The 11,166-nt window shown below is 49.5% G+C and overlaps 1 protein-coding gene across 1 annotated transcript; it reads right to left on the bottom strand.

The window, feature by feature from the left end:
* Positions 1–419: 419 nt before the first annotated feature.
* LOC142498165 (free fatty acid receptor 2-like) lies at positions 420–968 on the bottom strand. Its single transcript, XM_075606674.1, has one exon. The coding sequence runs from the start codon at positions 966–968 to the stop codon at positions 420–422; it is 549 nt and encodes a 182-aa protein (XP_075462789.1).
* Between the last annotated feature and the right edge of the window lie 10,198 nt (positions 969–11,166).

The raw sequence follows: 11,166 nt of genomic DNA, 5'->3' as shown, positions 1-11,166 counted from the left end.
AAATGTGTTAAAAGACCTGGTCTACTGTGACAATGTTATATGGGGCAAAGCAGATGACAAAGTTGAAAAGAGAGGCCACTGCTAGACCTATGGCTCTCTACCTCCTAAATGTGACCTCTGGAATTGTCTAGAGAACACTTTGTCTACTTGACTTCATTTGCGATATCAAGCAGCTAGCAGTTTTCAGCTGGAAATGTGCCAGTAATGCATCACTCTTCATTTGCAACTGGCCAGAGTATTTTATAGGACCGACTGTACTTTCTTCTCTCACAATGTCAACTTTACATGGACCTTTTGCCTCCTTTCAGTTGACATAATGTTGTTGCATCCCCAGCAGGGTCCTCAAGCTCTGTGTGAGACACATCTACGAAAAGAAAGACAATAAAGTATATTGGTCCTGCCGTATTGCTGGCAATGTCTCAGGTGGAGGATCTTTCCACAGCCTTTTCATTGAATACAACCTCACAAGAAGGGGTGAAGAATTTTTTACAAGGGCAGATGGTCCTCAATTTCCGCAAGATTCCTGCAAAGCAGTCATAGAAAGTTCTCTGAACAGCTAAGGAGGAGAAATAAAAAACAATTGGGTCCAAACTGGCATTGAATGTGCTGAGAAGCAAAGCATCCACCCGCCACTCCGGGCTCCTGTTCTGTACAAACCCAACTATGTGAGAGATGTTATATGGGGCAAAGCAGATGACAAAGTTGGAAAGAGTGGCCACTGCTAGACCTATGGCTCTCTGCTTCCTCTTGCTTTGTATGTGGGTCAGAGACATCAGGATCTTGACAACGTTTATATAGCAGAAAAGGGTGATGATGAATGGGATGAAAATCAATACCAAGCACAATTCCAAACGCACTGGTAGCAAGATCGTGAGCTGCTCCGCAGTGAACTTTTCATCACATGGGGAATAGTTTAATACTGTCTCATTGCTAGATAAAACTAGATAACTGTGTCCAGTGATCCCCATGATGCTGCTAAAAAAGAACAATTATTAATATTATATACGAAAATGTTTATCAATCATTGGCAAATTAAGCATGTTTTCCCAGCCTAGGGCCAATACAATTCTATACTACAAGACCATCAATTGCATTACACACACACACACACACACACACACACACACACACACACACACACACACACACACACACACACACACACACACACACACACACACACACACACACACACACACACACACACACACACACACACACACACACACACACTCACTGTGTAATTTCCAGTGTACCAATTAAGTGTTGCAGCATTTGTCCTGTTGTGCTCTGTACCTTGTAATTGCCAGAGTAGAAATAGCAAATCAGGGAATATGTGCCCATGATAAAGAGATAAATATAAAGGCAGATACAGGGGAAGTCCACAGTTTCCCCACTACTGTTGTATTTTTTCCACTGTTGTTTGCCATATTCACTATATTTAGATAAAGATGTTACATTTATTGGGTAAAAATAAATACATTTCAATTCTTATTAAAAGACCTAAAAATAGGGGCGTGTCTATGACGTTATCCAGGACAGTCGGGTAAAGGAAGAGCTCCTGAGACCCTCCTGAATAAACCTACTTTTTAAGGAGTTTCAACCCGACCAAAAACCTATAAAAAGCCCCTAAAAGGTTCCTAAACACGGCAGGATGGCGAATAAAGGGAAAAATCCCCCGACTCACGGAGGAGCCAACTTCTTCACCCCTGCAAAGCGGCCTGCAGAAGTGAGTGGAAAGAGGCAAGATGGCCACCAGACTCCAGGCCCACGAGGCACACAAGGACCCACGGAATCAGCACACCCCGCCGAGTCCCCCCCACCCGCTGAGGGGGGAATCACGAAGGCATACTTGGAGGAACTACATGCCAAACTACAGCGCTCACTCCAAACCAACATCAAGGAGGCGGTGGCCGAAATCCGGCAGGATATCAATGGCCTCCAGGAGCGTACCACCACGCTAGAAGCCAGACTCGACGAGGCCCTACATCATCAGTCAGAGGCTGACGACGAAATCATCCGCTTGGGCCACGAAATCAACACCCTACGGGATGGCCTGGAAGACCAGGAAAACAGGGATCGCCGCCAGAATCTGCGCGTCCGCGGCATCCCTGAGGCAATCCTGCCTGCGCACCTGAGGGCCTACCTGGTGGATTTTTTCCTTCTCCTTTGCCCGGACCTTGAGCCAAGAGACCTGGAGATTGACAGAGCGCATAGAGCTCTGGGGCCACGCTCCGAGGACCCTAATCGCCGGCGGGACGCGATCGTGCGACTGCACAGCTACTCAACCAAAGACAAGCTGATCGGCGCTAGCAGGGGGAGAAACACGATCGCGTTCCGAGGCGAACAGCTACAGGTCTACAACGACCTTTCTAAACTAACCATAGATCGACGCAAGGCTCTTCGCCCCCTCACATTGCTCCTGAGAGAAAAAGGGGTAACATACAAATGGGTATTCCCCTTCAAATTGGTGGTCCCCCACAAGGGCAAATACCTAACAATTAGGCACCCCGAGGACATGGCACCTTTCGCTAAAGCCCTGGGCCTCCCAGAGGACCCCTTCCAACCTGCCCACTCAGCCGGTGACCGGCCCCGAGAGAGAGACGACATGCCTGTGAGGACCTCTGAGAGAATTGCGGGACAGAGGCAAATCCGGGAAAAATGAGGGACCGCACAGAACTACCCACAAATTCCAGCCGGCAGAATACCACCGTTCATCCCACAACAAATAAAAAAAAAAACAACCCCCAAAATGGCGCTGGGTATATCTTTACCTCCCCTCGTGGCCTTCCCTTCGACCCAGGGCTCACCGGAGATCTTGCAGCCAGCCCCTGAGACCTCAATGATGACAATCCAGCTACAGGACGACGAGGAGCTGAATCCGGAGCCCCGCTGAGGAGCATGATCCCCGCCTGCCTGCACACCGACATCAACTCCGCAGTCTCCCAAGATGGCAGCCGGAGCGTCCATACCCCTCCTCGTGGTCCTTCTCCGATCCGCGGTCGCTCTGTTGGTCGCTCACCAAAATGGCGCCCAAGGAGGCCTCACACCAGCGAGTCGAGCCCCGCCGAGGTCGGAGGGGCGCCGACTGACGTCATCGCGCTGCGCGATGGGTTCCCGCCGGCGACGGCTGCGCTGCCTGAGCATAGCGGTGGCTGTGCCGTCGGGGTGTGATGACGCCACCCGGCGCAGACCGCTGGCCCTCCCCGGCGGCATCCTCCGGAGGATCCCCTTATCACCCCCTTCTCTTATCGTTTCTTCAACGCTCCCCCCCCCCCCTCGAACGGGGGGGCGGGGCCAAGGTGTAAAGCCCTATTCAGGACACCCGATCCCCCTTCCCCCCCCCCACCGCGAGAACCCAGGAACCGCGATCCAGAAACACAACAGACATACGCTGACAGCCAGGGTTTGTACCAGTTTGTACCAGTGCCCCGCACATGCCCCGTCCACCTCCCCCCATATGTCTCTATGTCAGCAATGTCCCGCCTCCCCACAATAGCATGCCCAGCAAGAGGTCCCCCCAAACCCCTGCTCCCCCCCACCCCGAACCCCTGAGGACAATCCCTCCCAGCTGCCCCTTCAACCCCCCCCCCCACCCCATCCACTCCAAGAGAGGGGCCACGTATTCCAGCCACAACCCAGCTACATCTACTGGAGAATAAAGTCACGTATACAACATTCTACTGACAGGACACAAAAGTCTGCACTAACTTAGTATTACCGTAGTATCTGGTGCCTGCATACTTGAATGTTCCATCTGCACAATGCTTTGGGTTCCACGATGAAGCCGGTTCCCCTCGCCCCCCCCCCCCCACCCCCTCTCTCAACCCCCACCTCCGGACCCCCCCCTCTCCCCACCTACTCCCAACCCCTCCCCCTCCCTTCCACCCCCAACCCCCCTGGCCCCCCAACCCCCCTCCCCCCCTGCTCCCCGATCCGTGAACAGCACCCCCCCCTCATTCTAAAGTCCCCCTCCCCCCTTTCCCACCCCCTCCCCCTTTTCCACCCCCTCCCCCTAACATCCTCTCCTCACCCCCATTTGTCCCACTGCCCCCCCGGCCCTCCCGCCCCCCCCTTTTTCTTTCCCCTCCAGCTGATCCGTATGCCTCTGCCTATTCGTCATTCATCTAACTGTAATGCAAAAATGTTCTCACTACTTATGACTCATTGCCCAGGGTCACACTCTCCCCCCGCCCCCCCCTCCCCCCCCTCCCCCCATCGCTCCCCAGTCCGCTTCCCTTCCCCTATGATCAATCTCCCCCCCCACCCCCTCCTCCCCCACCCACGGTTCGTCCTCCTGTAAAATCACAGGTGCCCACCGCCGTTCCAAGGAAGCCTAGGAGTGGACTGCTTCAGCTCAGTAGTGTATGTAACCAATCTGTCAAACATTGTATACACACAGCCTATCTAATACGAGGTACAATGTTGGTATTGAATGCTATGCTTAGGATATGTCAGAACTGCTCTCCCCCCCCTTCTGCCCCTTATCTTCCCCCCCAACCCCCTCCCCCCTCCCGTATCACCCCCCTTTTTTCCTCCCACACCCTCCCCCAACTCCTCCCCTCCACCCCCCCACCCTCCTCTCTTCCCCCTCTTCTCACACCAAGGACCACTCCACGGAGGGGACGCACCCGAACCTCACCGCCCCGGGAGGGCCCAAGAGACCTCAGGCTCATTCAACACTTATAGACACCCACCCGAGCGGTCAAGGTACACTATATGAGCGCCTGTACACACAGTACAGAAGCCAGGAACACATTAATCGGACTCCTCCCAGAAGCGGTCCCCTACCCAGCCTAACCCTGAACCCCCCCCCCCACTCACCTCCCCCCCGACCGCCCACCCCTAGAACTGAGCAGCCCAGCGCCTGCCCACTCCCCACATTGCCCATACAGGAGAGAAATCCAATCTTCTAGGACTCCCACGGTCTGCATGTTTTGGCTGTAACTCCCAATAGCTAAGGGTCTCTACTCGGCCCACCCTTACTGGAGACAGTCGTCGGACCCGCCCCCCTAGGGTCTTAAACCACCCCAACCGGTCTTTAAACCAGATCGGTTTCAAACTTTACAGACCCCAATAGGGTCTACCTTCCCTCTTTTCTACATCCGCTGATCCTATCCCAGCGGTTCCCCTCCCACCCTACCCCCCGTCCCACTTGGCTGTCCAGCTACCATCTTAACTTAAAGTTTACAATTAGTCTGCGTCCATCCCAAGCAGAATGTCACGCCAACAAGCTCTAAAGTTTACTTCCCTAAATGTCAAGGGCCTCCACAACACCAGAAAAAGACGCCTGGCCCTACAGGAACTTAAGAGGTTGGGAGGCGATGTTGTTTTCCTCCAGGAGACACACTTCACATCTCGGGAGCCGCCTAAAACATTCCAGCATGTGTATCCGATGAGCTACTTTGCCTCATATAGTAGTAAACGCAGAGGGGTCGCCATTCTGATTCGTCAGGGCACCCCATTTAATCTTGCTAAAATCCAGGCAGATCCAGAGGGAAGATTTATTGTGGTCTACGGTTCGCTCTCAGGCTCGGCAATCACCCTTATTAACCTATATGCCCCAAACGAGAACCAGACAGATTTCTTAAAAACAGTTCTGGCAGAAATTGACCCCCAATACCTATCATCGCTACTTATTGCAGGCGATCTAAATATGGCTCTCAACCCTAAAGAAGATAAATCGAGCCTCCCAGGGCGACAACACTCCACCCAGTCACAAAGACTGGGGAAAAAATTCAAGGACATAATGGGGGACTTCTCACTCTTAGACATTTGGAGAACACAACACCAGGGGCAAAGGGATTATACCTTTTACTCGGCCCCTCACCAGACATATTCCCGTATAGACTACTTTCTTGCGACCAAGAACATCCTAGAAGCCGCCCTAGATACTGACATCGGCCCAATCACGTGGTCAGATCATGCTCCCATCACCCTGACCCTATCCATTCCATTCGTGAAAACAACCTTGTATTCCTGGAGACTGAACGACTCCCTACTGAATCACTCGGAGACAGTACGGGAGATCAAAAAATCCCTTAAGGAATATTTCCGGACAAATATAGGTACTGTTACCTCTCCAGCGAGCCTGTGGGAAGCCCATAAGGCGACAATTAGAGGGCATTTCATCTCGATTGCCTCCCATAGGAAAAAAACTAAACTTAAACAAACCAAAGAGCTAACAGACAAAATAATAAGTTTAGAACAACAGCATAAAAATAACCCTTCCCGGAAAATCTATAAACAGTTGACTTCTACCAGAAGCGACTTAAGAATAATTCAAATGGACAGTGTCGAAAAAGCTCTTAAATGGACGGGTCAGAGGTATTACGATAAAGGGAACAAGGCCGATAGACTTCTTGCTAGCAAGTTACGAGGCATACACAAAAGATCGCAAATAACGGCGATCCGGAATAGTGCTGGTGAGCTCCAATACAATGAAAAAAAAATTGCAGAGGAATTCACTAAATTTTACTCTAAATTATATAACCTAAGGGCTCACTCTGCTAGCCCAGACCCGAAGGCGCTATCGGCTACCATTGATTATCTAGCTGACTGCGACCTCCCCTCATTAACAGAGGAGGAACTCCTTCTCCTGAACGCCAAAATAACGGCGGAAGAACTAGAATGGGCCGTTAAGGCCTCCAAAATTTCTAAAGCACCGGGCCCTGATGGTTTCACAAATGCCTACTATAAGAAGTTTCTCCCCATTCTGTCCACCCACGTTTTACAATTGTTCAACTCATTCTTAGAAGGATGTCCTATCCCATCTTCAATGTCGTCCGCCAATTTGGCTATAATCCTTAAAGAAGGGAAGGACCCCACACAATGCGGTAGCTATAGACCAATCTCACTGTTGAACAATGATCTAAAACTATATAGTAAAATATTGGCGAACAGACTTAATCCAATTCTCCCGAGACTAGTACATATGGACCAGGTCGGGTTTGTCCTGGGCCGTCAGGCCTCAGACAATACCCGTAAAATCATTAACCTTGTTGACCAGGCCCACCTTACAGACTCACAAGCTATGTTACTAAGCTTAGATGCAGAGAAGGCATTTGACAGAATTGACTGGCTGTTCCTAGACCAAACATGAAAAAAATTCGGATTCAGGGACTCCTTTCTTACGGGTGTCCAGGCGCTCTACCAAACGCCATCCGCCTCAGTTAGACTATCGGGTGGAGGAGCGGAACAAATCCACATTCGAAATGGTACCCGACAGGGTTGCCCCCTCTCCCCTCTCCTCTTTGCTCTCACGATTGAACCACTGGCGGCCAAAATAAGACAAAACCCAAACATCCAGGGTATACCTATGGCCACTGAACAATACAAAATTTCCCTATTCGCTGACGATATTATCCTGACCTTGACCAGACCCCTAACTTCCCTCCCCAACCTTCAGATGGAACTGACGGAGTTTGGAAAGGTATCAGGATATAAAATAAATAGCGACAAATCTGAGGCCCTAAATATTAGTCTTCCCGACCCCATAATCAAACTCCTCAAGCTAAATTTCAGCTACCGATGGTGCCCCTCATGCATTAAGTATCTGGGAATTAATGTATCTAGGCACTATCGGGACCTATATAGGGATAACTACCCGAAACTATGGGATCAGATCAAAAGGGATCTAGATCGGTGGGAAGGTTATCAGATCTCATGGATTGGGAGGATGATCTCTACCAAAATGAATATACTCCCAAGAATGTTGTACCTATTCCAGACGCTCCCAATCCAGGTCCCGGCCGCCGATCTAAAATATATACAGAATAGACTACTCCACTTCATTTGGCAGGGTAAGAGACCCAGGGTAGCCAGATCAGTCCTGATGACCACAAGATCCAGAGGAGGGATGGGGGTGCCTGACCTATATAAATATTACCTAGCCGCTCAGCTCAGGCAGGTAGTAATGTGGAACTCAGACCCGACCCGATGTTGCTGGGTGGGAATGGAAACTCGGTGTGCCAAACTGCCTTCTCTGCAAGCCTGCCTCTGGAGCCTGAACAGAGGAGATGGCCACTTACACAATCTTAAGCTACAGGCCTCACGATTCACGTGGGATACCTGGTCCAGTTGCAAACTTAAATTTAACCTCACATCCACAAACTCACAACTCACCCCCTTTGTTAATAACCCTAAATTCCCTCCAGGATGCGGATCTAAGCTGTTCGCCCACTTTCACACACGGGGTATAGAGGCGATTGCCGACGTACTGAGCCTAGGGAAGCTCCTGAGCCACCAAGAACTGAGGAACAAATTTAAAATTACAAAATTGGACACCTTTAAATATCTACAAATTAGAAACTTTGTCAGAACTACGTGCCCTCATCCAGAATACCCCACTCTCACGACGTTTGAACTCTTGTGTGAGGACAAGTCCTACCAGAAGGGACTCATCTCAGATATTTACAATATCCTAATGCGCTCAACGTCCCCTACACAGCACGACTACATGCTGCGATGGTCAGCTGACCTTAACGTCGATATAGAAAGAGAGACTTGGGAGGAAATCTGGCAGGCAGCCTCAGAAACTTCCCTTTGCACCACAATTAAGGAAAACATCTATAAGATCATGTTTGGCTGGTATCTTACCCCAGCCCGATTAAACCAGATCTACCCTCTGGCATCAGACCAATGTTGGAGAGGCTGTGGTAATAGAGGGGACATGGCCCACATCTGGTGGACCTGTCCAGAAATTGTGAAATACTGGGCCAGGGTCCAAATTCTTATAAAAGAGGTCACAGGCCTAGAAATTCCTATTGAACCACTGACCTTCCTGTTGGCAGCACCCATGCCGAATATAGTTCGGCCCACCAGGAAATTAATATCCTTCATTCTCACTGCGGCGAGATGCTGTATTGCGGCCTCCTGGAGGAAAACAGCTACGCCAGCGCTCAATACAATAAAGAAAAGGATTGGGGAAGTAATGACTATGGAAAGGCTCACAGCCAACATCAGACAAAAAACCCCGGCCTTTGAGGATATCTGGGAACCCTGGTTCCACTATACAAGCGCGCCCCGACCAACCCAGGGAGGTGGGAGACTAACTCCCCTCCCATAAGAAAAAAATCAGTACGAACCCCACCAGCCACACCCCATCAGCCCTGTAGGACCCTCCATCCCCCATCCCCCTCCCCCCTTCTTCCCCCCACCCCCTCAACCACCTCACCACCCTCCCTCCTTACCTTCTCTCTATGAAGGCTCCCCCCCTTTTTTCATGGACAACTTAGGTTGCCCTTCTTTCCCCCCCTTTTAAAAAAAATATATATGTTTTGGAAAATGTTAGGCTACACAATTTGTCAGAAATGTTGTATTCTCTAAAAATGCCTAATAAAAATATTGAAAAAAAAAAAAAAAAGACCTAAAAAAAAATAAAAAAAATCTCCCCCCCGGTGGGAAACAGGGGGTCTCTGAAGTTGAACCATATTAATTTCAATTCCTGGGACCCCCTGCTCCTCACGATTCTTACATTACAAGGTGAGACCGTTATCTGACTTTTGTTATAAGGTCCATCATCACATTGGCCAGTAGGAAGCTGCAATGAATGTTGTGGCTTCCTATTGGCCTGCGGGACCTTTACACGGACATTTTCTGTGCCCCGCCGGAGCTGGTACCAGCACCTTCTTCTGATGTAAGTATTTCGGGAAGCAGGGCATCCCCGGATCTGGTGCAGCTCCGGCGGAGTCCCCGTGCTCTGCACGTAGTACAACATCAAAATAAACCAGATAAAAAAAACAAGATGTGCAGTCACTGTAAGACCCGCTGTCTTCCTTATCTGTGTTAGTTACAGTCACTGTAAGACCCGCTGTCTTCCTTACCTGTGTTAGTTACAGTCACTGTAAGACCCGCTGTCTTCCTAATCTGGGTTAGTTACAGTCACTGTAAGACCCGCTGTCTTCCTTATCTGGGTTAGTTACAGTCACTGTAAGACCCGCTGTCTTCCTTATCTGTGTTAGTTACAGTCACTGTAAGACCCGCTGTCTTCCTTATCTGTGTTAGTTACAGTCACTGTAAGAGCCGCTGTCTTCCTTATCTGTGTTAGTTACAGTCACTGTAAGAGCCGCTGTCTTCCTTATCTGTGTTAGTTACAGTCACTGTAAGACCCGCTGTCTTCCTTATCTGTGTTAGTTACAGTCACTGTAAGACCCGCTGTCTTCCTTATCTGTGTTAGTTACAGCCACTGTAAGACCCGCTGTCTTCCTTATCTGTGTTAGTTACAGTCACTGTAAGAGCCGCTGTCTTCCTTATCTGTGTTAGTTACAGTCACTGTAAGAGCCGCTGTCTTCCTTATCTGTGTTAGTTACAGTCACTGTAAGACTCGCTGTCTTCCTTATCTGTGTTAGTTACAGTCACTGTAAGACCCGCTGTCTTCCTTATCTGTGTTAGTTACAGTCACTGTAAGACCCGCTGTCTTCCTTATCTGTGTTAGTTACAGTCACTGTAAGACCCGCTGTCTTCCTTATCTGTGTTAGTTACAGTCACTGTAAGAGCCGCTGTCTTCCTTATCTGTGTTAGTTACAGTCACTGTAAGACCCGCTGTCTTCCTTATCTGTGTTAGTTACAGTCACTGTAAGGGCCGCTGTCTTCCTTATCTGTGTTAGTTACAGTCACTGTAAGACCCGCTGTCTTCCTTATCTGTGTTAGTTAAAGTCACTGTAAGACCCGCTGTCTTCCTTATCTGTGTTAGTTACAGTCACTGTAAGAGCCGCTGTCTTCCTTATCTGTGTTAGTTACAGTCACTGTAAGACCCGCTGTCTTCCTTATCTGTGTTAGTTACAGTCACTGTAAGACCCGCTGTCTTCCTTATCTGTGTTAGTTACAGTCACTGTAAGACCCGCTGTCTTCCTTATCTGTGTTAGTTACAGTCACTGTAAGACCCGCTGTCTTCCTTATCTGTGTTAGTTACAGTCACTGTAAGACCCGCTGTCTTCCTTATCTGTGTTAGTTACAGTCACTGTAAGACCCGCTGTCTTCCTTATCTGTGTTAGTTACAGTCACTGTAAGAGCCGCTGTCTTCCTTATCTGTGTTAGTTACAGTCACTGTAAGAGCCGCTGTCTTCCTTATCTGTGTTAGTTACAGTCACTGTAAGAGCCGCTGTCTTCCTTATCTGTGTTAGTTACAGCCACTGTAAGACCCGCTGTCTTCCTTATCTGTGTTAG

This window comes from Ascaphus truei, chromosome 6 (assembly GCF_040206685.1).
Source record: "Ascaphus truei isolate aAscTru1 chromosome 6, aAscTru1.hap1, whole genome shotgun sequence".
Taxonomy (NCBI): Eukaryota; Metazoa; Chordata; class Amphibia; order Anura; family Ascaphidae; genus Ascaphus; species Ascaphus truei.
The sequence above is the reverse complement of the archived record's forward strand: the minus strand, read 5'-3'. Positions and strand labels throughout refer to the sequence as shown.

Bases quoted from the DNA above. Each gene is read 5' to 3' on its own strand.
- LOC142498165 (XM_075606674.1), bottom strand. From the start codon at position 968: ATGGGGATCACTGGACACAGTTATCTAGTTTTATCTAGCAATGAGACA.